At 47.5% G+C, this 27,951-nt stretch overlaps 3 protein-coding genes across 6 annotated transcripts in view; 2 read left to right on the top strand and 1 right to left on the bottom strand.

Moving 5' to 3' along the window:
• Positions 1 to 269: 269 nt before the first annotated feature.
• Positions 270 to 9,669, top strand: AIMP2 (aaRS-interacting multifunctional protein 2). Of its 2 annotated transcripts, none has more exons than XM_065454202.1 (5): positions 270 to 560; positions 988 to 1,140; positions 2,801 to 3,080; positions 7,192 to 7,264; positions 8,765 to 9,669. In XM_065454202.1, the coding sequence occupies exons 1-5, from the start codon at positions 270 to 272 to the stop codon at positions 9,099 to 9,101; spliced, it is 1,134 nt and encodes a 377-aa protein (XP_065310274.1). In that variant the 3' UTR covers positions 9,102 to 9,669. The 2 variants fall into 2 exon arrangements, with proteins under 2 accessions (XP_065310274.1, XP_065310275.1); XM_065454203.2 differs by lacking the exon at positions 270 to 560 and adding an exon at positions 702 to 844.
• Positions 9,670 to 14,675: 5,006 nt separating this feature from the next.
• Dlic (dynein light intermediate chain) lies at positions 14,676 to 18,640 on the bottom strand. Its single transcript, XM_065454231.1, has 2 exons — positions 18,516 to 18,640; positions 14,676 to 17,825 (listed from the first exon to the last, which is right to left on the bottom strand). Exon 2 carries the CDS (start codon positions 17,683 to 17,685, stop codon positions 16,117 to 16,119), a length of 1,569 nt encoding a protein of 522 aa, XP_065310303.1. The 5' UTR covers positions 17,686 to 17,825; positions 18,516 to 18,640; the 3' UTR covers positions 14,676 to 16,116.
• LOC135920134 (UNC93-like protein MFSD11) overlaps positions 18,637 to 27,951 on the top strand; it is a 43,722-nt gene continuing 34,407 nt past the window's right edge. For all 3 annotated transcript variants that reach the window (XM_065454232.1, XM_065454234.1, XM_065454233.1), the window contains exon 1: positions 18,637 to 18,778. In XM_065454232.1, the coding sequence (XP_065310304.1) occupies positions 18,692 to 18,778 (87 nt within the window). In that variant the 5' untranslated portion in view covers positions 18,637 to 18,691. The remainder of the gene's footprint in view (positions 18,779 to 27,951) is intronic.

Genomic DNA, 27,951 nt, shown 5'->3' on the forward strand with positions numbered 1-27,951 from the left:
CACAACCACCATGCCGTTTGGCAAAATTGCGCGTCACACAGGCACAAAATCGATCAAGCGACCGCGACACACGGCTCTGTTGTTCGACATATTGCGTTACCCCTCTCGGCGCCAGGCTGGCTTCTGATTGGCCCAGACTGGCAGCCGCCATAGCCGTTTCAAAATGCGAAAGATCGTCGCACGAACTAATCTCCGCGTTTGCAGTGACGGCCGCACCTTCGGACCAGCCGTCAGGAGGGAAGGCTTTAATCAACCGGGCCGGAATTGCGATGCAAACGAGATCGGCCATTAAAAAAGCAATCCTTCTGGTATCCGAAAATAATGGCCACCTTAGCCAATCAGAGCACGCCTTTCAAACAGGCGGGAAAACTCGCGCCACCTGTCAATGCGCTGACACAACTTCTCTTAGCTCTTTAAACATGGCTTCCGCGCCGGTAGGATGCATGTACCGAGTGACGCCGATCTACGAAGAAATTAACGCCGTCGAGCTCCCTAATTGTATGTACAGGGTGGCAAATGTGTACGGTGAGACGTGCGCCGCCAACGTCCCGAACGGCGGGGTAAGTGGCAGCTGTTGTGTCAACGTTAGCTGACGCTACGGTACCACGTTGGCAGCGGCTACGAATTGTGTTTACTTCCTGCATTCGCGTGTCTCCTGTAACGTGCCTTATCTTCGTTGACGCGTGGTAATGTTTGCTGCGTAGATAGCCGGGAGTGACGAGAGGCGTCTCGCCCAAATAGTTGTATAAATAGCAGACCGTTTGTCTATAAATACATCCGCTTGAAGTGGGGGGTTGTGAACACAGTTACCAGCTCGGACCACGTTTAGAGGACCCCGATGCGAGTAACGGCGCTCCTTCGTTTACGATCTGCGGCTTTTTACCGGAAGCATCTGATAAAAGCTGTTTAACGTAGCCTCAATTCAGCATGGTAGTTTAAGAAAATATTGACGAGATCGCGTGTGTGCGTGCTTGTTTTTTTAACTAGATGCCTGTCGACAACGCGGGGGACATGGTAGCTGAGCTGGAACACCGGCAACAACAGCTGCTGGAGAGGTTGAACCATTTGAGGGAGCTGGTGGAGAGCGTCAAGGTCAAGCCACCTTCCAAACAGGCCAACCCTGGCGAAGCAGTTAGTTCGGTAAGCGTGACGGGACGTTGAACTTGTTCTAGTGCTAGCACGTGTTGCACTGCAAACACGTTAGTTTAGTTTGCATGTACATACCAACTGCGACTATTGCATCATCTGTTGCCCATCGTGTCGAGATCGTTGTGTACAGGTCGAATACAAGCAGCTTTTGTCACATCGCGCTGCTTTTTACTCATAGGAAAATTGTTTTTTTTTTTAATTACTTCAATTATATAACGGGCATGGTTGCTCACGTGTACGTTCACGCTGTTGGGGCATTTTGGCGAACTTTTTCATCTCCGTATGCATCCTCTTGCACGATAACATGGTAGTTTGGCGTAATCAGCTTCTCGGCACTGTAGCAGCTAGTAGTATAGTAACGCATTAAAAGTTAAGCCGCGCTGTTGGCCGATCGAGCGATCGGTCATTGAATTTGTTATCGCGCTGCAAGTATGCAGTATTATGCTCGCTTGTATTTCAAGACGCAAAAGCACAGATGAAAATTACTGTTTAAACCGCTGCAATACATTCCAATATGAGACGTACTGTGTGCTTACAGACTGGGAACCCTTTGTTAGCGCATGTTTTCTTAGTTATACTGATTCAGCATGCCATTAGATTGCCTGGTTGCCTGCATTTACTCTTTAATATGCACATTTATTTGCTCTTCGCCGGCTCCGATCACATATTGGTGTGCCGCATATTCGTCGAGGGTAGACTGCTTCAGACATTCCAACCCAGTAGACAGGGCACAAAAGTTAAACACGTTGAAATTTACGTGAAGCCAAGCTTTTGTGAAGCTGTTAGTTAACAAATCAGGCTAGCTTGTATTTGGTAATGTGACTTCGTAGCACAGAAACAAAGGACAAGACTGAAGGGAAACGACATACATAAGCACAAATTGTTAATTCAATGGCTATAAAGCTGCTCAACTGCACTGTGTTTTGCAACATAACGATTACATGCCTGTCTGGCAAGATGCTGTGACCCCACCACGTCACCCATGTGACTGCGCGTTACACAGTTTCCTGTGTGCAATCATGTGAGTACTGAGTAATGCATGCATGCGTTAAAATTGCAGGCAGTCAAAGTGGTCTCCACTGAGGCATCTCTAGCAGCACTTGGGAAACCTTCTAACTAAACTCCATCAGTTAGTCAGTGTCCCCCCCCCCCTTTTTTTTTTTTTACTACAGACATAGAAGTGTAACAGGCATGCAACTTCAAACATGCCAGCTACGGCAGCAAGAAGTCACTGTGGACGCACGTACAGTGTTTCATTTGCTTGATTGCAATGTTCCACAGTGCCACTTCACGAACGTTGGTTGACTTGGGCAATCACAAACTGATGTACGTGTCCAGATTGCAATTTTATTTAAAATTCAGGGTTTGACGGATTCCCGTCTGGTCGGTGCTCCCTTTTCTTAGTCGTATCTTTATGTACTGCGTATGGTCACCGAGCCAATCGCTCTATTTCCCACAGAAGCATCTTCAGAGGGTGTTCATTTTCTTATTGCAGTTGCTCTGCATCACTGAAACTTGAGTCTTCCCTAGGCAGTAGATCTTTTGTGCATTCAGTGTCTTGCTCATATCTTAGAGGAGTAAAGTTGAACTCTTCAGCTCACTGCATCATGCAGCATCACTGAAACGTGGCAGTCTTGCTGGCAAACTGCAGGCGACGGTCCCGGCAAGAGTGGTGATGCCAGTCGGCAAGAGAAGCAACTTCCTCTTGGACATCGTAGTGAGTGCGTCGCCCGATCACCCTCCGTGGAGCCTCTGGCCGCTACGTCGTCTGCTGTCGCAGCACATGCTGGTGCTGTTCGCGTGCCACACGCATTCTTCCGTGGGCACCCTGCCTGCACACCTCTCCTTCCTGGCCGCCGGTGCCGACGGTGGACCCTGGGCGGAATCTCGCATGTCTCATGACCTCGCCCTCACTCTGGTCTGGAAGCAGGGTGAGCTGGCCTTGTAACTTGTTGGACACTCAAACAATGGAGCGTCCTTTCTTTTTTTTTTTTTTCAGGCAGCATGGTTGACAATGTCTTTGACTTTAACCAGGGTGATCTGGTACAAAATAAAAGTGGCATTTAAAAATAAAAGCTATTCTCAAATTTTGGCGATTTTATGAAACCACTTACGCCTGAATGAAATATTGAACTGTAACTTCGCTTTGTACGAAAGTCACACCGACAGAAAGCAAAAACTCGTAAGTCAGTAGCCACCGAGTTTTAGTGTCCTCCCAGTTTAATGTATCTTGAATAAATAAATTCTAGACTGCAGACTGGTATTCTGGGCCGTTTTCCATTATTGTGATATTTCCACTCAAATTTGCTTTTCTTGTGAAGTGAAATAACATGGTTAGAGTTCACGTGTTCTTTACTGGGGAAAAAAGCATTCTAATCAAGAACTGTACCAATTTATGGCTAAGCAAGCTCAAATATGAGAAATATTGAAATTCGTCGAATGCTGCGTGTTCTCTTTTAGACAGGCAAAATTTTTGTCTCTCGCAAAGTTTATAATCGGAGTCCTGGGTCCAAAACCTGCTCTAAACGTAAATTTTATCGAAAGCAAACATGACAACCAAGACTGCCTGTTCCTTCTTGTCAGGATTTGCCCCCTTATATAATGGCGTTTTTCACTGGACCATCTGGAGCTGCCGCCGAAATCCGCGAGCTAGTGCTCGGGTTTCACAAATCCAAATCGGCCAGCGGAGCACAAAGACGCGCCGCGGGTGATCACACAGGAAGTCTGCGTACACGTCACACAAACCAGTTCCGGAAATCACGCCCGACTTCCTCTCTGTACGCTTTCACGGCAACCAATGTCGCTGTCCCCCGTGCGTAATTTGACTGCGGCAGTCGCAGAGTCCGCCGTTTCCATGTCGCGCCCGCAAGGATTGTGCGTGGACAATGTACATAGAAGGCTTCGTACAGCACCTGCGTCACCTTGTAATCGCTGTCGTCCAAGCTCTCGTAAATTGAGGGGCTTTATGTTCTCATCGCTAAATGCGAGCTCTACAGCAGCACTGAATGCATACTGACCGGGTACTGATTTCGCTTGGAAGATTGCGAGCTATTTCCGCCCGAATCCGCACCTCGGTGGTGGAGCAAGTGAGAGCAATCCGGCACGGAGCGAGTTGATTCTAAACGACCAGCGGAAAGTATTAACCCGCTCCAGATCGACCAGTGAAATTCGGATTCGGTGCCACGGAGCAAGAAATCCTGCTCCGAATCGACCAGTGAAAAACGCCATAAGCCAGTAGTCATCCTATACACTATGGCCCACTGTTAAAGGAAACAATGGCTTAATTTCCACATGACGGTCTTGGCAATGCAATTTTTTTTACCAATGTACGTCTCCCTAATCTCTCACGTCAAGCTCATTCTTTCCTATGAAGTTGATATGTGGAAGTTGCTGTATTTATTTGAATATGAAGGCAGGTTCTTTTTCCCGGAATCCTTAGCGTTAAAGAGTCACTAAAGAGAAATGATTTCACCTCTGTTTGTAAATTGCCAACCCACAATACCAAAAACAAGACATTTTGAAATATGGATTCAGTTACTGTTTCAATATGGCAGCGGCACCGCAGTACTGGTGATCCTGATTTTAGATGGCAGCGCAAATTGTAGCAACTAATAAACCTTGGCAGGTGAGGCAGTACCGTATTTTTGCGCATATAACCTGCATCGAGAACTTGAAAATTTAACAGTAAAAGCAGGGCGCGAATTTCGTCTTATGCTGTGGCAGCATGCTGCATGCTGCCATAAAGCTGCATTGTGAGGCAAGAATTTGAGTGTAACCTACATCGATTATTCGGTATTTCGGGCTATTCACCGGCTACTCTATGTTGGCTCGTAGACCATTTTATCGTGCTTCCCTGGGTGCTGCCATGTTTGGTCACATTGTGACCTGTCCCTTGCTTGGCTCAATAGGCCTCGGCAGCCTCTGTTTACAACTGCAGCGCACAGTACCGGTGCACCACAGCAAACCAATGTTTCAGCCTTTGTTGCGCCACCGTCTGCATGATCAGCAGGAAACTTTGACCAAAGCTTTGGAAGATGTGTAAATGTTGCATATCCATCGTATCGGGCGTAGGGGACGGTGGGGGAACAAGGGAGCTAATTGCGCTTTGTCCGAATGGTGTGAGCATTGTCGTACGCTGTGGGGCTAGAAATTGTTTTCGAAGACACAGTGGTACGTACGTTCAGCAGCTGTATTAAATCGTGATTGCAGCCATTCGCTCGCCTTTCTTCTTTTTATATTTATTTAGAACCCATGACTTGGAAGCAGCAGGTTTTCATGTTTTTAATTTACTGCCATATATTGGAGCAATCTCCTTACATTATTTATTTTCCATGTAATCACATGGGAATGTGCCAATCACACTAAATTCGTTTGTGGCATGCTTCGAACTTAAAACATCCATGTTTTGATGCGAAAGCGTTAAGGGCCCCATGTCGCGGAAAATCCGGTGTTGGTGCCGGCAGTGATGTCCATTTGAGAAAAATCATCCCGATCCACGCAGGCCCTCTGTGTGGCGGATAGGCGTTGCTGAAATAAATGAATTTCTCAAAGTAAAATGCATCAGAAAATTTGAAAAGTATGGCTTACACACAACCTGCAGACGTGATAGTATCGGATTGTAATTTGAATATATGAGAAAGCATAATTCTGTTGTGGGGAAACTAAAACACGAACCCGTTCTCCACCTGAAAAAAAAGAAAAAGTCAGGAAGCTTGACTTCGTGCATAGCGTTCGCAGCTGGCGTTTCCAGGAGAACATTACAGTTACGTAAGCTGCAGTTTCCTGGAAGTGTGAGAATCATAGAGTGTGAGACATTGAAACGTGACTAACTTTGATGCACACGTGCCTGTTCTCTTTTGCTTGGTATGCGCATGCAGGACAAGAGGATATGTATGTACGGTTCTATCCTTCCATTAAACATTTATCTTGTCTTACATTTAGCTTGTCTTTGTCCACCTATCTTGTCTCTGTGGGTTTTATTGCTCTAAGTTACTATTTCAGTTGTGAGAAACAGTCGGGGATCTTTTAATGCTATTGCGTTCCATTCTTGAAGGTGAAGCTTAAGCTTCTTCCAAATTTTAAAACTTTTCTAGTACCTTAGAAAAGATATGCAACATTGTTCGTCACTCATTTTACATTGTTGCTTGTTGAAAACATTCAGCTTCAAACATCCTTATGTAGCATGTGTAAGCTCTACTCATTCTCGGCATAACCTCTTACAAATGCAGTTATACCTAATATGTAACTCTGAATGTCAGTGAGTTCCAGTGAATGGGGTGGACATTAGTGAAGGCCAGAAAATAATATTTACAAACATGAGCATGTGCCTACTAAATTTGCCATGCTATCTGGCCATTGTAGTTTTGTGGGAACTTTGGCTCAAGTTAGGTGGCAGTTTGACATTAATTCCGGAATTTGTGGCACAATGAAGCAGGGACAAAGAAAACGTAGGAGGGCAGTAGCTAGAGTAAAGCAAAGTTTTACTTCTCCCCTACAAACACAGAACACTGCGAGCTGATGAGGTTTTAGTACGGAGGTTATTGTGAGAATGCCACAGTTATCAATCCGCACACAACAAAAGCAGCCTTACTAAAGTGTGTGTGCATACACCGAATTTAAGATATTCTGGGAAATAAAAAAGTGTTCAGCGTTCTCAAACTACACAGTGGGCTGTGAGGGACACAATAGTACTGGGGCTCCATATTCATTTCAGCCATCGGGTATTCTTTAGCGTGCACCTAAAGCTGGGTAGAGGTGTCTCTTTGCATTCCACCCCTTTCGGAATGCACCTAAATGAAATTGCTGTGGAGGGGATGCAGCTGGGATTGAGGCAGCAAATGGTTGGGTGCGGCACAAGTGCCATCTGTCTACAGTGAGTGAACTAGCCGGCAAAAAGGGTTTATGTTAGTGTGTATACTTAAGTTATATTTCTTGGTTCACCAAACTGGCACTTTCACTTTATAATTGTGACCACCCTACAATCGAATAAATACAGTAAGTTCAAGGTGATTCGGTGATTCTTAGCCTTTTTTTTCTTTGCAGTGGACCAGCACTGTGAGGTCATGGTGAGCCCTGTGCTCCAAGCGGCCGTAGTGGGAGAGGTGAACCTCATCAGGTGAGTAGGATGCCCCTGGAGCGGTTCAAAGAGGGCAGCCATTAACACCAGCTCATGTCTCAGGTTTCAGTTTGTTAATTTTACCAAGGCATATAGGAGGAGGTCCCTGAGCACCGAGCTCTACGGTGCGGGGTCTCACCGGCTTTGCGGTGCACGGCACACAGTGGTGCAGTCGGGAAGGGCATTTATTGCACCTTCTATACAATGAGCCAACGTGTCCGATGCGCCCTGGCATCGACACCCGAGCATCCTAAGATTCCTACAAACATCAACACCCAAGTCATTCATGGGTGCAGTTTCATACATAGAGTTATTGCGGTCGCCCGTGACAGTGCCGCTCTCCAAAGCCACACGCGAAGCCCCTCACGGGCTCATCTCCCAGAGGGCTCCAACAAGTGCCCCATAAGAGTGCAGGACACCATCCCGAAGCCGACGAGAGAGAAGCAAGTTTGAACTCCTGCGCCCGAGTTATCTTGGTGTCAGGTGGCGCTAGCATCGGGACGCTCACGCCACCTGTTGTCACAACTGTAATCTACGACCCCTACTCCCCAACACTTAAAATGTCGTGCGGAGAAGCTGTGCAGGGCAGACAAACGTCAGGGGACGTGGAAATCAAGAGTCCCCACAACATTTATAGAGTATTTATGCCAAGTGTGTGGGGGGGGGGGGGGGTGGAAGGCTTGAATATTCAGTGTTAATTTTATTAAGTCATCACTATGTAAATTGGAAAATATGCCAGCAGTTAAGTATCTCGTGAAATGCAAAATAATGGCAACATTACTAAAACGTTCCAAACTAGAATTTCCTGTGCTCTACATCAGCAGGTGGCTAATTAGCAGAAATCAGTATAATGAAATCAAGACTAGGGAGACATCTAATTGAAGTTTATTCCCAAATGACAGTGCTCGCAAGTACACAGTTTGCTTTTCATAGTCTGCTCCATAGGTGAGAGGAAATTGCTTTGGACTGCAAATCTGGTTTAATTTGTTTTAATGAGAGCAGTACTTGCTTCATTAAAACTTCTTTCTGGGCGAGTTGGTGCTTACTTGACATAAAAACTGTTTACAGCGCGAACACATGCAACCACAAAGTATAAGGGACAGGACACAAGCGCTTGTGTCCTGTCCCTTATACTTTGTGGTTGCATGTGTTCGCGCTGTAAACAGTTTTTATGTCAAGTACTTGCTTGTTTGCTTGTATTTTTGTAAAAGGCTCGAAGCCTGGTGGAATAGATAGTGCACAGTGTGCATTATCCACTTAAATAATAATTTGTTCAACCAGCTCTTGCTCTTCATGTTGTTTAGCTGTGGGAAAAAATTGTTAGCTTTCTTTCAAGCCACATCGCAATTGCTAATATATGACAAACTGTGAGCTTGGTTTAGCATTTATGCTGTTACCTTGCCACAGCAAAGGGAAAGGTTCCTCCTCTTCAGTGCTTCGTGTCTTCCAACGACCACTTTTCTGTTTCATCAAATCGTTTTCGATGCAACGGCATTGCAGGTACCTTGGACGGCTACTGAACCCTTCATACGAGTCGGGAGATGCGGCGACAGCTACGGAAGTGGACCACTGGCTTTCCTTGGCTCACCACGGCATCATCCACGGGAAGAACAAAGAGCAGCAGGCTGTTCTCAAGGCTCTCAACGCGCAGCTCGGCAGGACGCCCTACGTCCTGGGGTCGGTGCCAGGCCTCGCTGACATCGCCCTGTGGAGCGCTGTGCTGCAAGCCAACCTTGCGTGTGGGGCACCCAGCAATGTGAAGAAGTGGTTGAAGGCCCTCAGCACGAACCCCATCTTCGCGTTGCCCAAAGGGTGCCACGTCCTAAGTGATCTATGAATGAATCCAAATAGCGGAAACGTTAGGAACAGAAACTTTACTTCGCCATTTCCATTTGGGGATCATGTGTTTGGGTTCCATTGCGGTTCAATTTAGGTGTAATCCACGTGCTATTAATTAAAGGGTGGTAGTAATGGTTTACTGACAGTTCGGTGGTAATGAAAGCCTTTTTTGTGTGTATTGCAAGTACAGCGAAGGAATTGGCAAATGGGTCGAACCTGACAAGACTTGCGTTTGAATTATAATTTCTCATTTTCTCTCGGGCCTTCGACAGTAACATAATATGTATTAGTTGGCTTTTGTGTTCAATTTCTCCACCCACTATTGTGGCTCAAATTGCATTATGTGGGCCCAGTGCTGCAGTATTTTTTTTTTCTTCGTCATCCTGACTTGAACAGCAACATAACACAAGTGAGTAGGTTAAGGTGCTGCAACACTTTCACGCAGTGCTGCTGAGGAAATTGCATTGCGAATGTTGACACCAAAAACACGCAAGGCACTGCTCTGTGTCCTGTCGCATGCAGCATAAAAAGCCATCTTGAAATAAACAGTCAATTCTGAAATACAATGTTGAAGTTTTATCAGTGTGTAGTGGTCTGGGGCTCTATTCTTGGTCAACCACTTTTGAGAGCACCACTTTCAGTCAGCATGAAAAGTGAATGTGAGTGGAAGAGTGATGTACCTTCCTTTGGCATTGTTTTCACATTGCATAGCCCCCAAGTGCATTGACGGGAAGCCTGTCAATCGAGTGGGGCATGGCACTAGACTTCTTGTCGTTCAAAAGTGCAAGCATCCTTGAACGTGACAAGAAGGAATGTGGACCCTGAAATGCCGAAATATGGCTTCGAAGTGCTTATTTCGGCTTGGTCATTGTCTGATTTCAGCTAGACCGAAGTTGGGACGGCAGCAGCTGAAAAGGTGGGTCACAGTATGTGTGTGGCTTTCTTTTTCTCTGAGCAGCGCTACAGAGCAGGAATGTGCGGTACGCTTCACTTGTGGAGTCAAATGCAACAAAAGGTGAGGCTTGCTGACCTAATGTGCTCGACCAGCCTCTTCAGAGGGAGTATCATGCAAGCACTTACTCCTACCGGCTGATGCAATCTGTGGCAAAGACTGTCGCATGATGATTAAAGCTTGTGCCCTGAATGATGGGCGCTGTCAGTTGGGAAGCGAGTACTCAATCGTAGCTTCACGGCTCCCACATTTGCATTAACGTAATATGAGGAAGGCGGGGAGGAGGTGCGCTCCCTCAGCTCCAAAAATGGTTGAGTACTGTGATTACAACGCAAACTAACGATGCAAAGCACAGCTGTAGTCATCTTGTAGTCGTCTTGCACATTTAACAGTTAAGCACAGCGTGATCCGCAACTCTGGAGTGCACTGAGCGACACCACCTGTACAAGGTAATCGACATTGCATTGCACTGTACTGTAGACAGCGCTTGAGACTTTCACTTCCTCGCGTACCTGCACCCCATCCTGCAGATATACAGTATGGTTCAATCTTAGAGGCAACACTGCATAATTGCATTGGTAAAGCTAATAATGTTATGGAGCAAGTGTGTGGCCATAGATAAGTTGATCGTGAACAAGAAAGAACACTTGGTTGGAAAGAGCTTTTGATCAGTGTGGTCCTAGCTTATAAATAACTATAAGCAGCGATAGTTCATTGACTTTACTGGACAAACAATTGCAGTAGATCCATTGAACTTGTTAGAACCTGTGCTAAAGTTTTCTTGAATCTTCTCACTTCAGTGCTGTGCAAGGTGTGTGCACATACATTGTATTTCCAACTTGGTGTTTGCACCTTTTGCCTAAATGGAAACGCAACTTCACATAGCCTCATATGGCATGTGCCGTGGATGCAGTGATGACTTGCAGGCTAGCGCGAAGAGGTGTATGTACAGTGCTCAATGTCGACAATTCCAAAACTACCTTCATGCATTGTTTTATTTCCAGTTTCATCTGCATTTTTAACACTGGCTTAGTTCACACTTCAAAACCTACACTTGGAACTTCATGCTTACGAACCAGCTACTGAGCGGTTACATGTCGCACGTACGTGAAAGGCGTTCATTGCTGTTCGCTTTCCGCTTTGTGAGCACCGTACAGAGAAGTATGAAATATAGTGATGTATGCTTAGTGTTTCATCCCCTATCATGAAAATTTCACCAGTCTCCTCCCGCTCCCTGACGCTACCATGGATACCTCCTGCTAAGTTTATAAGTCCGTTGTAAATGTCCTTTCTCCTGCAAACAATCTTAGTGCTTCTCTATCTTCAGGCCACAGCTTCTTCAGGCCCTCCCCCCCTCCTTGCTACGCCTGCTTGGCGAGACATCATTGCTATACATGGAGGAAAACACGCAACAGCTAGTTCCAAATGGCTACGCCCGAGCAACCGTGATACAATAGCACATTATCACAATTATCAGGATTGCACAATAGCGGTTCACATTAAACTACAAAGCTGGAACATTATTACACATCAAAGAAAATTGGGACTTGTTCACATTTTCGGATTTATTTCTTGCCATGGATAACAAATTTTTGCAGAAAATAGGCAAGGATATAAAGGTGAGTCAAAGTAATTGTGTTAATTAGCAGTAATCAGTTTGCTGAACTATCCACAGCTGAAAGCTCCCTCCAGCATATGCGTTAAGTTTACAGGGTTTAAAACTTTTTTTAAGGTACCAAATTCAACGAATCACAAATGATGAATTAGGCTTTCTGGGGTTAATTAAAGCCCTGGAGGACTCCGTGTCATGTACTGGTGCAAGGATCGACCCATCTCACTATTACACTGTGGTATTGGCCTACTTTACTCGAAAAGAAACCAACAGACGGGAAACCGAGAAGTGGCACGTGGAAAGTAGGCAGACAAAGTTTCGTTTTAGAAAGAATGTCTCGTGTGATGTGTTGCACCAACATCTGTTAATAGTCATTACATTGCCTCAGCGAAGATTACAGCTGAGACACAACAGCAATGTCGACACACTTATGTTCGTATAAGGTTAAGAGGACTCTGTGCAAGTTACCTTTACGATGCCAAGAGGTTGGCATTTCTGTAAGGCTCATCCATCCAGTGGTTGAGCTCGCTGCACTTTGTGGTACGGAATTTGGGTAAAAGAAAAGTATTGACTTGTGCTCGGAACATAATTATGAATATGAAACAGCATGTTTTCTCAAGCTGTAGATACTCGACAAGAAAAGGTGCACACAGATAGAGTAGGGCACTGTTTCCAAAGGATCTTGTATATTAACAATTGGACATCAAAATTTTATTTTAGAAATACCATTATTACCAAATGTAGCTATTGAGTGACATTAGTGAGTGGTTAATTTGCACTTTGACAACAGATGGGCACTTGAGTAAGACCGTATAACCAAGTCTTGCTAAACTGAGAAATATCTGCTTATTTTATAAGGAAGCTGCTGGTAATGAATTCACCAACCAGCTTGCTGAAGACTGCCTGTCCCTGAAACAGCTCATCCAGTTAACATTCCTTCAAGTTCCCGCCTGTAAACAACTATAACCATTGCTCTCATGTGTAATTCTTTTAGTGTTGTATGCTTAAAGAGGCTATGAATAGCTAGGATTTCAATAGCACTCTTCATAGGAAAGGACCTGGCAAAAGATTACCAAAGGAATGTTCACAATATTGGGTAGCTTTAGAAACAGCATCCCCAAGTGGTTCCGCATGCCCTAATGCCCTCAATTCCTTTGTAGATCTGGCCGATATTAGGCAGTTTCAGAAACAGGGGTCCCAAAGTTAGGGGACGCAACCCGCAAAGTACGAGGCATACAAAAGAATGCAGAAAAACATTTTTGATAATGCAAGCATGCAGGGGGTTTTGAATTTGCAGACACACTTGCGTGCACATATTTCCAAAACTCCAGAGTGGCCCCTATTTCTAAAACCCCCTAACGATGATAATTTTTTTTGTGAGAGTAAACTATGCCCTGCAAGGTGCAAATGCTTTAGAAGTACACTTTAAAAAAATTTTATACCCTTTGGGGTGTATATCTTCCACACAACAATAATCGTCATCTGCCTTGCTTGCGTTTCCTCTCTAGAAAACGCCGCGCCTGCTACTCTCCTGTCGGCAATGCTATGTCATGCTGATAACACACATGCCGTTTGACACTGAGAAGTACCGGGCACACAGGGTTAAAGGAAATGTGGGCAAGACAGATGACGTTTATTGTTGCGTGGCAAGATACGACTCAAAGGGCGTAAACTTTTCTTAGAGTGTACGGTGCTGAAGGCATTACACCCTTTAGGGTGCTTTTCCATCAAAATTTCCATCATTATTACATACGTGTCCTGGTGCTTTCCTGTGGGTACACATTGCATTCGACATGGGAGAGTGCCCAACACACATGGAAGTGCACCATGGTGGTGGTGGTGATGTTGCAACAGCTGGTTTTAGCCTGGCAGTTGAGGCTGGCAATTGCACCACCTGCAATGTCTCTTTGAGGTTGCATATTTTGTCGCCACACATCTGGGAGCTCACTGCGGTAGAGAAACACAAGCGGAAGGTGCAGCATCTCTCTCTGGAAGATCGGGTGGCCTACTGGAAACGCTTAATATTGTATGCAGTCCAGTGGAAATCCTCTGGTCGATATGGCATAGATACGTACCACTAGTATTCCACGCATGGATCCTCGTGTTCCCACAAGAACGATCATTATTGTTCTGGAATAAAAACGCACTAAGGTTGCAAACTGTTGGTGAGCATATCAGCCACAAATCCAAAACCTGGGACTGGTACAGCCTATTGCAGAAAAGCAAAAGCCAGTCAGACATGCCAGCAGTGAATGTTGCATACAAAATTCTGGAAAGAAATTCGTGTGAATGTGCAAGAACATGCTTGCAGTAACTGAATGCAAATATGTTTTTGTTTTTGAAAGGCCACATTATTTCCTTCCTGTCAGGCCAGTCACCGACAGCCTATAGTAGTTTTGGCTTGTTCAGTTTAATCTGATATCTTGGCAGCGCTGTTGGAAGACTGACTTGAACAGGTAAGAGAATTATCGGTGTGACTTGGCCGCATTGTAATCTTCCTTTTCAATAGGTAGAAAGTAATTTTTTCTGATCGACAGCGAAACGCACTTCATTTTCTCACAATTGATCAGTTGTCGATTTTAATTGCATATAATTTAATGCTTAATCATACATATTTTCTCAAATGACATGGCATTTAAGAATGATGGGCATCAAACATTCAATACAAACATATGCCTCAAATTAAGCAAGATCTTTGTGAACAAATGCCTAGCTGAATTTTGTCTGAAGCACAAATTATGTTCCCATCATTCATGTAATCAAGCTGCATAGGTGGAAATTGTACACCTACGGTATCAAGAAATGCGATAAAATAACTAGGACACGTTACCATGAATAACTGCTTCAAGCAGAAAGCGAAGCAAATTTAATTAGAGCTTCAACAAGATTACTTTCATTAGCTTTTTGTTCAGGTCCGACTCAATGTGCCAACAATTTTGAAACAATGCATTTCAGACCTCTTAACCAGCTTTTTCCACATTCCAGCAGTCATTTCACACGTGCAAAACTTGATTTAGAAACATTTTATTTCCACTGTGTTTACATGCTGCCCACTCTACCCTTAGCCATTGTGACATGCACAAAGTTAAGCTGTTTCTCAGATTTCTTGCCGTGATGCGAACCAGTACCTGTCATGTTAAAAGACACGAGGTCTTGAGAAGGGAATGTGAATAGACTTGTCTTTTTTCCTTTGCATACAGAAGCTGCTCTAAATTTTTCACAGTGAAGCAGACACCTCAGCAGTAAACCACAACTCAACATAAATAGCGGCACATGAAACTAGACGGCCATCATCGAATGTGTTGACGCTGGGGAACCTGAGCCACTGTGAACACAATGGCGTGACAGGCGAAGGTTAACTTAGAACAAAGCGTTCAGCGGCAAAGCAATCAATCTGCAGTTCTCTCGGTGGCGCTTCAGAGCTGATAACTGCACGGGCTAGTTGGTGATGTTTATGCGAGAAGAGCAGCATAGTTCCTAAGTGCAAGGTACAGTGCTAATGCATTCACCAAGCCATTTACTACGTGTCAGCACTGCATTCATTTCCTCGCTGCCCAAAAGAAAGTGACCCGAGGAAATCCACTGGGGGGTGCACACGAACCCTTCCGTAACCAACAGCCCATGACCAGCTCTTGTGACAGTCGCCTCACGTAAGCTCAACACTTATGAAAGTGACTGCTTTTTTTCATTTTGGCTTTGCCCCCGTGAAACCATGCACTAACTCATATTTCTGAGACAGTATGGCATGATCCAGTACAGCAAGGAAAGGTCCAATACTCATGTGCAGGTTGTGCTTGATAAACTACCGTAAGACTTCTTTGAAAAACAAGGCCGCACGGCAGGAACTGCCGGACATGACTGAAACTCGTGGCACGAGCTTTACCAATAGCGTTGCCGCTCACGCTCTAGCATGACCAACTGCACCGTACTTTCAGGGAACGAAGTTTACAGAGAACAGATGCAATGAGAAGCTTGTTCTCTCTAGGTCTTTCCACACAGACTGAAATGGAGAGGTGCAATACAGTGCATGTGCACATGTAAACTGCACCTGCCTATACCAAGCTGTGCACCAGGGCCGTAAAGCAATCTTGCTTTTCTATTTCAACATTCTCGTAGCACCAACCGTCTGTAAGCCGTGCATTCCCTGTGGATCTTCACAACCTGCTCACAGTTCACATATGGCATACAGTTCACACAGACCACAAACAAAGGACAGCGCTTGCCCTGCGTTCTCGTCATTTGCCTGTCGTCTGTGTGCACTGTACGCCGTACGCAAACGTGTCAAAGCAAAGTAGCCTGCCAAGGCGTGCTTACGAAGCACTTCTCTACTCGGTCCCCCGCTTTCAGCGCACTAGGCAACCACACTAGCCACACAGCGACGCACCACCAAACGACGACCCCCATGCTGTCCACCTGTCGCCCCGGGTCCTTGGCAAAGCGAGTCCCACTTCACGAGCTGTTGGCCGGTGGGGTCTCTTCTGTCGGCGTCACCGGCGCCGCAGGGGAAGCAGAGGCGGGGCTCGCCCCGGGCATGCCCTTGCTCTTCGCAATGGAGCGGGTCATGCGCTCGAGCTGGGCCGCGGCGTCGTTGTGCATGAGCGACTTGTCGGCCGCCGCCCGGATGGGCGTGCTGCCGGGCCCCGTCTTGCGGTTCAGCAGGCTGTTGAAGAAGTTCTGCAGCACGCCCTCGTTGCCTCCCTTGGCGCCGTCGGCCTGGCTCAGCTTGGCGAACTCGGTGTCCTTCTTGCCCGGCGTGGGCAGGGCGCCGTGCGAGCCCGGAAGCCGGCGTTCGGCCGACTTCTGGACGCCGACGGGCGTCCGCGCCCCGGCGGGCCCCGCCGCAGCGTCGGAGGTCGCCCGGCCGGTCGACGGCTGCGCCTGCTGGTTGAGCAGCGCCAGCTGGCGCGCCAGGAACGCCTGGTCGCCCTCGGCGAGCACCTCCGGCTCGCGCTGCAGCGGCTTGCGCGTCGTCATGGGCCGCGTGATCACCTCCGAGTAGGGGTCGTCCGGGGAGGCGGACGTGATGTTCTCGTACAGGATGGCGATCTTCTTGTCGTTGTCCCAGCCGCACGGTATGAACACGCCGTCCTTCTCGACCACCAGCGCGGGCGTCTTGAAGGGGAAGCCGTAGATGCGGTGCACCAGGTACTTGTACAGGAGGTCGCAGTTCTTGTCCTCCTTCACCGACGTGTAGAAGAGGGCGGCGCCGTAGCGCAGGCAGAACTTGCGCACCGCCTGCTGGATGAAGTCGAAGTGCTCGTCCTTGAAGTCGTAGTTCTTCTCCAGGGTGCTCATGTAGTCCGTCTTGGTTATCGCCACGATGATGTCCAGGCCGAGGTTGTTGCTGAGCGTGTCCTCGCCCAGAAGCGGCAGCACGGCGGCGGCCGCTCCCGAGGACGCGTCTCCGTCCTCGCCACCGCCGACCGTCACCGAGGTCCTGCGCAGCGGCGAACTCACGCCTTCGATCTCGTCGCCCGGTTCGATGTAGTCCTGGAAGCGCCGCAAGACGCGCAGTTTGTTCCTCTCCACGGTGCTCGGCGGGAGGCGGAGCCTGGTCAAGTGCTCCTCGAGCACGATCGCCCAGTTCTGGAGCGATTCGAGAAGCGACCACGGCGTCGTCATGGACGCCGTCAGCAGGACGGTCGTGTTCTCGAGCGTCTCCTCGGTGAGGACGAACTTGAGCAGGTTGCGGTGCCAGGGATCGCCGTCCAGCACCCACACCCCGAGTCGCGTCTGGTCCTCGCGGTACTCGTCGCGTACGTACAGGTAGTGGTACTCGAGACCCGACCCCTTCTTGGGGTCGTCGTTGCCCTGTATCTTGGCGATCAGGGTCGTCTTGCCGGACTCGTTGTCCCCCATGACGAGCAGGAGCTTGTGCGACGGCAGCTTGTTGGGCAGGCTCGCCTGCACCTGCTGCAGGATGGAAGACCAGATATTTTGGCTCTCATCATCCTCCTTGGCGGTGCCGCCGTCCGCCTGGTTCTGGGGTGTCGCGCTCGTTCCGGCGTTGGTGACCATGGTGACGGTTGTCCGGCCGCTCGGACCGTCGAACCGTCAAGGGCTCCGGTTGAAAATGCTGTCAGCTGCTGCTCCGTTCTGCGACGAAAGCACGGGACGGACGACACCGCAACAGCGCAGCAAATCGATGGCTGGCCTGGCTGTGTCACCCGTGTCGAAGCCAGAAAGAAGTCGACAAAAGCATGATGACGCACAGCGGCACACCTCCGTACAAAAAAAAACAAACTTTTTTTGATCTTCCGCATTAGATACATCTATTTCTATACATTGTAGGCTAATTGTAGTGTTATATAAAACTTTCAAGTATTGTGTTAAATTACTAGAGCTTACTCAGCATAAACAAATACAAGAACAAAACCAAAACTTAACAACATTTAAATGTCCTAGATGCCTTGGTTGTGCACATCCACTTTACACATCAATCGTTCGTCAAAATAAATCCTAAACTAACAGATTAGCCTGTCATCTACATTTAGCTAAAAAATAAACATTAATGCCAAAATAGTAAATTTTATGTGTTTGTTAGCTTACTTTTTTGTCCCACAGGTAGCAGGACAATCTGTAAGTTCTTAATTACAAACAAATAAGGGTATGGATTAACGACATGTATTTGCTGGAGGGTGGTGGCACTAGTGATACAAGAAAGCCTATGGACGAAAACAAAACATGACAAAATGGCAAAAGCCATCTGTGGCACATCAGTTGCAGCGGTAACGGCGTCGTCAGTGTTGCTCGGTGCCGCCAGGGTATCGTCGCTGCCTGTCACGTCGCCGCTTACTGTGGAAGCGTGCATGTGCATGTGTTATCGTGACTCGAGACGTTCGACCCACCTAATCGGGGAGGCATGCCCAGCGCGAGAGAACTCTCTCTTGTTCTCCCACGACCCGATCATATGTTTGTGGAGCATCGCCGGTGCTGATATCGAGCCCCCGAGCCAGGTCAAGCGCACCCGGTCAGCCGCCGTTGGAATTTGCCGCCGCACTGCTAACCACAGACACTTGCCACGATGAACGTGCGGATGTTCAACGTTATCCTCCTCGGCTTCGCCTTCATGTTCATCTTCACCGCATTCCAGACGGGCGGCCTAATACAGGTAAATTCACATTGTACTACATCAATTGTTCCGCCTCCGGATGAATGAAATTGCCGCCCCTTCACGACACATCCGAGTCCGCGCACCTCTAGCTAGATGTTGTGGTATTGTTATTGTCCATCGCTTCGTGGACTGACAGATGACAGCTGCACGAGGATTTTCCAGCACGTTTACGCAACCCATGCAGTGCTTTATAATTAAGCGAGCTCGGATCGCGAGTGAAGCCGCACGCTCGGTCATTCGAGTAATTTGATGTGCCTTGACAGTACAGCACACAATTAAATCTCAAGAAGTCGCGTGCTCGCGCACCTCGCATACCTATAGCTGTTGCGTTAGAAGAACGCGTCGAACGAGTTTTGTCACGTGCCACATGTAAGCTGCCCCTGAAGTCTTGCCGCATTCTTGCACGCAGTGTGTACTTGGGGCCCCGTTGAGGGGGTTTCGGTTTCGGCGAAAGATACACTGCGCGGTTTGTTTTTGATCTTCTTCTTTTCCACAGGTGGCGGAGCGCGCGTTGTTTGCCGCGATACTGCAGCAGATTTCTCGAAATGAGAAATGTGATGAGCGCTGTTGTTTGTAGTCAGCAGTAGTATGTACTGTGCACCGAATTTGCAAGCGACACTACGGAGTCAGCACGGGTTCTGGGTACCGCATCCGGGAAATGAATTCAGTTTCGTACAGTGAGCAAACTCGATCGCCACGTATAATGTATAAGGGTAGGCTGAAACTTGGTCTGATCCAAGGTGATTTCTTTTTGCTACGTAGATTGTGCGTTTTCACCTGGGCGCTGTAATTAGCGCCGAGCTTGTACAAAATTAAGTCACAGTAAATGAGAAAACTTCATTTGCGCACGAGCAGCGTTTTTTTTTTCTTTTTTTTTTTGCAATGCGTCATTAAAGCTCACCTGAAGCTGGTATATTATGACGTTGCTTTATGGATGTGATTAACATGTATATATGTGCTCTTCATGAGCACCGTCGTTTCCTTGACGATATTCTCCGCTCAATTCCTAGTGCTAATTCATTCGAGTGTAATATCTTACTCGCGTACAAATATCCATATGATGTAAGCGCGCTGAGAAACGGCAATTTACTAAGAGGGATGTTATACCTGCGTACAAATCATTCAGTTCCTGTTCATCACCAGAATGGAAGATACATCTTTAATTGCTCCATTTTTAAAGGACACTTATTCAGCAAGGTTCGAGGTGTGAAAAACGCTGTTTAATTCTGCCAGGTAAGGCTTGCGAATGGTGCAGTGGATAATGCACCTGCGGTTTCGTGAACAGCTTTTTATCAAGCTCACAAGAGCGAAATTGCTGCACCTGCCCATGCGTGCTTTCGCTCGGAGATCGCGCATATTGACCGCGAACTGTAGTACTATCTTTATGGAGTTTACGCTGCGCCTTAATGGGACACAATAAAGGGGAGCGAACGTGTTAGATGGACACTAAAGCGAAACAGCAAATCAGTTTAGACTAATAAAGCATGAACACTGTTTGTGAACACTGCAGGCAGTCATTTCAAAATAGTAGCTTGAGTATTAGACGAGAAAATGAAGGTCGAAATATCAGTATTTGAATTTCGCGCCTTGACCCTCGACGCCGGCACGTCAGTGTGACGTCAGGGATTCCAAAGTATGTTTTCGCATTTGGGCCGCGTTGGCTGAGTGAAGATTCCCGAAACTTGCCATGTTGAATATTTGGTTCCTTTAGAACACAGTGCAGTCAATCTGTATCGCTATATAATTAAGTTGGCCCTAAAAGATCCATGACGTCATAGCGACCAGGTACGGGTACTTCAAGGTGGCGTCGCTACCCGTCTTTCGTTCTTGCGCTTCTTCTGGCTTACCAAGCGTCTTGTCGTGATAAGAGTGGTGTTTTTGGTGTAGTAGAGAGGCAATCTACTGATCCAGTAGAAATAATTTTTCTATTTAGTGTCCCTTTAAGCAAGATTGACAGCAAGCTGTTCAAAATACTGCGAATCATAAATGTTTTAGCCAGTGCAGAAGCAGCGACAGAATACAAAACACTGACCGGTATAACGGCGGAAGAGGGTTGCATACAAAAACCTAAACAGCAAAAGCAACTCACCCAGAGAAATGACACTCCGTTCATGCAAATAAAAGAAAACATCGTTCGACAAAAATATTTTCGTATGGAGAGAAAATTCCAATATTCATACTGTTCATATAAAAGTGCCGAATTTAAATGTTGTTTGTTTTGGCAAATGAGCCTGACGAGTTCGACATTAAATAAGTGTCTTCACGCCATCGACAGCCTTAGTTATTTTTACCCAGCAATGATTTGTAAAAAAACTAAAGCTCACAAAATTTATGATTTCTTCTTTTTTTTCTAGCGTAAAACTCGCATGCCAGTGCACAAGCACCCCCCCCCCCCCCCTTCGCCACCAAGTCCTTATAGCATAAAATGATTTTCAGTTTCTGTTGCCTTCCTTGTTGCATTCAATACACTTTCTGTTCGATTTCACTTCAATGTCATGCATGTTTTTGCGAAAGAAAATGAATGTAAGCATTTGCTGAAACAAATAACCCAACATGGTACGACTGACCTTGTTGAATTGTTATTATTATTTTATTAATAAACCTTCGACACAATTTCTCTACTACGCTTCAGGCAAGAACAAAAGTGTTAACTTGTTGTACCATGTAATAATTTCATCCAGTGAAAATATAAGTTAAGCGAATAGATTCCATTGCTATGAAGTGTCGTGGAAAGCTCTGGAGCCCCCCTCTCTGCTTATTAAAGAAAGAAAGACTACCAGTTCAGAGGATCACTGTGTCCTCTGAACATTTTATAGCATCATTTCATAGGCAATAAAGTTGTTTTCCTCCGTGCATCAGCTGAGTATCTCGTCTGAACATAGTGCATTCATATAACCTTGGAGCTCCCCGTAGGAGATGGCGGATGGAGCATCACGGTGGCAATTTTTGGAGCATGTGATCGTAAAAGAAAGCAAGGCCAAGGCTTCTCGGAAGTAAGCATTCGGCATGGCGGTAGGAAAACAATAGGAGGGAGCGTCAACGTGACAATTTTGAAGCCCAGTCACAAAAATCACCGCCCAAGCACTCCGTGCAGATGGATAACCAGCGAAGCTGACACGTGCGGCCCCGGGGTTTATCGCTGGCTTAATCCCGACGATTTATTAAATGAGGGCTTGGTAGGCTGCCGGATCCTCGGTACGCAGTTGCTGCTTGCGCTCGGCTGCACGAGCCTGTTCTCGTGCCCAGGCTGCAGCATCGGGACGGCGTATACGAGCTCATTCCCGGTTCTGCTCGCGGCGTTGCTGATCGAAAGCTGCCTGCTCCTCAGGAGTACGTGTGACACGTGGCCTACCCAATGAGTCTGAGATAAACTGCTGGGCGCGCCGCGCTCGACTGCGACGGAGAACAAAGACGTCACTACTGGCGCAGCCAATCGCGCGCCTCCTCGTTTATTTTTTCGCGCGTGCGCATGGGGTGGCGCTGGAGGAGTTTTCGGCGTACAGGTGACAGACGGACGGACGAATCGGCTAGCCATATAGACCGTTTTATTGGCGAGGATGAACGTAGTCTCGAACCACTGGTACGTGCGGATCGCCGTTTCTCTCAGCGGCAGCTCAGAACGGTAGCGGCATATCATTGTGAATTCGTGCGATTTTAACGTGTCTGTCTGTGATTGCTGCGCTGTCAGATGGCTCAAGGTCGACGGGCCATCACCTGTGCTGTACTGCCTGCACAAATAACTTTCGTAAGCGAACCAGAACTGCATCTTCAGCCGCGGCGACTCCGTTGACTCCGCCGCTGCGATTGCAGACTAGCGTCCCCTTTGGATTGCGCTAGCATAAACGGAAAGCAGTTGACGCTGTCAACTTCGTCGCGTGTATTTTCAGGTCTTACTTCCAGTGAGCGCATGGCAACGAACTCGGCACCCATGGTCACATTGGGATAGGAACGAAGTGCGCGTATTCTAGCCGGTCAACTGGTGCGAATGAACCAAATCAACTATTTTTTCGTGCACGCAAATTAATGTTACTGCGTTCAAATGTGTTTCGAGGTTATCGGGCTCGTCAACAAACGCTCTGGTGGAAGTTTACCGGGGACGTATTATGAAAACAGTACGTGCAGACGAAGAAAAAGGACGGTGCGCACTTTTTTCGTTCTGTAACCAAAGCCATGTCTACCGGGTTCCGGCCAGCCCTAGTCCACATGGTATCTCCCGTGCTTCCGAATCTCACCGGCAAGCTGTGTGGCCGACGACGCGCAACGCGTGCTGTGTTTCAGAATGTAAAGTTGTGGCTGCAGAGAGTAGTTCGTTTTTTTAGCTCTACAGAGTCGGCGAGGTGCCCTTGCATATTGTTGCGACTGGGGATTCGAAGACGTGGAATGTACTTTGCTCGTGGAGGAGTAAGTGCATGAACGTGGGGCTAGGCCCGATATCCAGGACGTTTCACAAAACACGTTTAAATATTTACAAGAAAGTAAAAAAGTAGTTCAGAAAAAAAATTGACGATGAAGTTGTATATGAGCCCATCACTACCGCCGTCCGTTGCTCCTTTTATGCCCCCTGGTGGTCATTGTTCAGTCCCTTCCCCCAATCCGGAGGTCGGTTGCCGATGACATCAGGTCCCACCAATCCGGAGGTCGGTTGCCCTTTCCCTCCGAAGGGAGCTTTGTCGTAAAGAGATTCTATAGAAGGAGATGGAAATATGGTAAATGTCGGAAACGCACGAACATCACTGGGCACAAACCGGGAAAGGGGTGGGGGGAACGTACGCTGACTCCGATCGCACACTGACTCCGTCCCCGACGTGGACATGCCAATTTTGGCGGCTGAAAATTTGGTGGCCGTATCCTTGCTGATTGCTTGAACCTCTCCTGACCGAGTTACTCCTGTGTTGGCCATAAATCATCCGTTTTGAGAACCGTTTTGACGAGGCCGTTCCTCATAATCGCGTTAGCCGTGACCGGAGGTTGTCACGGGGTGAACGGCCGATCACAACAACAGGCACCACTCGAGACAAAAGATTGCGCGTATTCTTCGGCGCGTCGCGTCGGTTGATCGTAGGACATATTCGCGGTCACTATCAGGTCATTTTATCGAGTACGAATTCATGTTAACGACCCTTCGCAATGTCGAGTTGTCTTATGCGTATTTGTTTTGTAAAGCTTGGTGCCCGCGTGCCAGGTAAACAACGTTAAGAAAATCCCACCGCGAAAAATGTTAGAAGCACGAACGCTAGCAAAACGTGCTTCCTTGGAGCTTCTCAAGTTATCCGGGGTTGACGACTGGGCGTGTTGGTATAGCATATTGGAGGTTGGAATGCGCAACAGTTTGACGATACACACAGAAGAGACACACACCACAGAGCGCTGACACGCACCACCCGCTCTGTGGTGTGTGTCTCTTCTGTGTGTATCGTCAAACTGTTGCGCATTCCAACCTCCAACAAGTTATCCGGATTGGGATATACGCTGGTGCATGGCACCCGGAGACCCCTCTGGTTGTTGACACCTGAGAATGAGAGTTCAAGTCTGGAAATTCAGTAATAACACGTTGCATGCATTTTACGTATTGACAATGTTACGACTTGACTCGCCTCCTATTTCGCCTCCTTGAAGTGGATATGCAAATAACGTTTCGCTGCTAAGCCCGAAGGTGCGGGAATCAAATCCCGGCCGCGGCGACCGCATTTCAACGGGAGCAAAACGAAAAGAACAAACGCGCTTGTATCGTGCACTGAGTGCACTTTAAGGAACCCCAGGTGGTCTAATTTAATCCGGAGTCTCCCACTTCACTGTAAAATAATTTCCACCCTTAAAATTGGAAAATGGTGTACATTTTGGTGTAAATAGTGTAAATGGTGTAACCTGACACCCTTATGGAGTCAGGTATAGAAATCACACCCCGAGGGTGTGAGTTATAGACACATTTGCACCCTTTTTCACTTTTAGGGTGTGAATTATTTTAGTGTACGGCGTGCTTCATAATCAGATAGTGGTTTTTTAACCTAAAAGGGCCAGAATTTAATTTTTAATAATGTTTCCTGCGGTCTACTGTATATACGTAACTGGTGACGAGCTATCTCTCCGTAATGGTGTCAACGGCGCTGCGCTCTACAGACGTCATCGCTGCTGATTAGAAGGCGCGGAAACTATCGAGGGCCTCCTTCAGGAGATACAGACGCACGTGTGACACATTTTGCGCGATCGATAACGCATCCTAAATGCGCACTATCGCTTTCATTTGAGTACGTCCATTACCGAGATAGTAGGGGTCGGTAGAAGAAAAAAAAATGAGGCGATGCTCGGTGTTGATAAGTCTTGTTTCCTCAGCATGCGATCGCTTCAAACCGGTGTACAGCGCGGTATGTTAACAGAAGCGTGCCTTGCTTTAATTCTTTTTTTCTGTCTAAGTAGGCAGTCGATGAGCGTTAGAAAAGGTGGCATTGACGCGAGATTTTAGTCTTTTCATTTGTTTGCGTCGTCCTCCACTCGAAACCGCAGAAGGAATAGTGCGAGCCTCAGAGCGGGGTACCGAACAGATCGCTATCGTAGCTTTTCTGAGAACCGTAGCTTCAGCATTGTTTCAGCACTTAGCCGAAACTGGTTCGCAGGAACAAGTGCTGCCGACTCCCGGTTATTTAGCCTCGGCTTATTCGATCTTTCGCTTAATTCGAACGAACTTGAAGGTTCCGGTGAGAAACTATACATACACTACAAAGCGTGTCACTTCGTCCAATTTCACTCCCCCTCTCCACCCCCCCACCCCCACTGGCTCCTCCACACGTGCGCAGCGGTTACTAAAAATCCTGTAAACACAAGAAATTCATCAGACGTCGCCACTGAACAAGCGATGAGGGCGACGGTACAACTTGTTCTGCAGCGTTGAGGGCCTTTCACATTTTGGCCTGGGCGGCGTTATCCGACGACAGTGTTGAGATGTGTGGGCTATATACTAACCGACAACGACACATATAGTTATTGCGTTGGTGTATTGAAGCAGTAAAAGATTTGAATCTAGTCGTGGCGCCGTTTGTTAATTTGACCTTTCGGATAATACGACCACAACTTGCCGTCCGCTTTGGGTCGAATTAACGCGAGTAGACTATATGCTACGGTAAGTTTTCTATACAGGTTCCTTTGACGCTTGCTGCGTATTTAAATTTTCTGACCCGCCGCGGTGGCTCAAGATGGCGTTGCACTGCCAAACACGAGGTCGCGGTGTGAAATCTCGGCTACGGCGGCCCCGTTTCAGTGGGGGCGGAATGCAAGAACGCGCCGGTGTATATCACGCATTGAGTGCACGTTATATGGACCTCAGATGGTCGAAAATAGGGCGGAGTCCCCCAGCGTACGGCGTGCGCCTCATAATCAAATCGTCTTTCTTTTTTTTTTGGCGGGGGGGGGGGCACGTAAAACCCCATAATTCAGTTATATTCCTTAATTTTCTGGCATTTAGAGCGCCTTTCTGGAATTTATAAGACGCAGAAAGAAAATTAGAAGATTAAGACATGTCGAAGGATGCTGCTACATTGGTGCTATTCTGGAAAACGCCGCCAAGCGCCGACCACTTTTGAGCCAACAAGGGAGGTCGTTAATACGTAGCTGCCCCGTGAGCCAATCAGAACTGACCTGCTGATGACGAATATGACAACATGGCGGAAACTCGGCGTCCACCTCAGTGTGCGCGCACCTCTGAGGCGTGCTTTGTTTAATCCTTGCCGTCCACCGTCTGAACTATGGCGCAACGTTTCTGCAATGCAATAAATCGCGCGATATACATAAGATGCACGTACGTCATTCATGGATACTCCGCGACTTCCGGTTTACGGCGGCGCCATGTTGGGGAACCTATAGGCCTATGCTCGCGCCTTTTGATAAGGTTCCCCAAGATGGCAGAAGGTAGCGGAATCAGACGACAGCAGCGGATGTGACGTCACGTGCATACTAAGTAATTCAACGATACTCCACGACTTCTGGTTTACGTCGGCGCCATGTTGGGGAACCTATAGGCCTATGAGCGCGCCTTTTGATAAGGTTCCCCAAGATGGCGGAATGTAGCGGAAGCAGACGACAGCAGCGGATGTGACGTCACGTGCATACTATGTATAAATATATGCAATACTTCATACGTGCATAAGCGGGCACGCCGGGCTTGCGGGAGTTTTACACGCTTGCAGTGCGGTGGGGTGTGGCGGCGCGAGAAGTCGCCCCCCCCCCCCCCCCCTCCTCTTCAAGCGTATGCCATGCAATTAACCCGTTTACGTGTGCCCGCGCCATCTCGGCCGTCGGAGGTTGTTGGAAAGGCGTTCGATCGCGACGTCGGTCACGTCGTGCGGGCGATGCAGTCGGGGTCGGGAACTCCCGTGTCCGCCGCCCTCCGCGTGTGTGTGGCGAACGCGCGAAAGAACGCGCGTTATCTGTGTCACGGCTCCCGTCCCGGTGCCCCGACGAACGCGGACGAACGTTTCTTTCTTTCTTTTTCTTTTTTTACGCGTGGTTGTACTATACGTGCATATCTATGTGTATACACAGACCCACGTGCGATATAAATACATGCACGCCGAGCGGGCGCGTATCCATCGGCATATATACGTCCCGTGCTGGATGACAACAAACCCCGCCCCCCTTTCCCGCAGAGCGCAGGTATACTTCCTATAGCTGCCGTCGTTGTGTCGTTTTATGCATACATATATGTATGCATAAAACATATACATATATGTATGTATACGCATCGATCGACCTGGATGACAAACGACTCTGGGACGCGCCATTAATGGGCCGCCTATTATGGCGACAACCGCATATACCGCTCTTCGCATTCTCTTTTTTTGGTCACGCTACATATGCGCGGTGGAATCGTTCCGCTGTCACAGTTGTGTTTTTCCGCGCGCGCGCGCGCGATAGATTATCGTGTGCGCAAGAGCTGCCTTTCCGTGCTTGCAAACAGGCTTCCCGGAAGACTTCCGGTTAAGCCCTCCGGAACGACGCAAATTACAGTAGCCTATAAATGAACTATAAGCTGAAGCCAGCTGGCGTCAGCTTTGTTGTAAAGTTGGAATGTTCGACAAGTGAATCTTGTTGTTCAGTGCAATAGAAAAAAAAGCCCATACATGAGGTCGACGCATGGCGCACTTTCTTTATATCTGAACAGATGAAGTATATGCGCCTAC

The sequence above is a fragment of the Dermacentor albipictus genome, chromosome 8, assembly GCF_038994185.2.
Source record: "Dermacentor albipictus isolate Rhodes 1998 colony chromosome 8, USDA_Dalb.pri_finalv2, whole genome shotgun sequence".
Classification (NCBI taxonomy): domain Eukaryota; kingdom Metazoa; phylum Arthropoda; class Arachnida; order Ixodida; family Ixodidae; genus Dermacentor; species Dermacentor albipictus.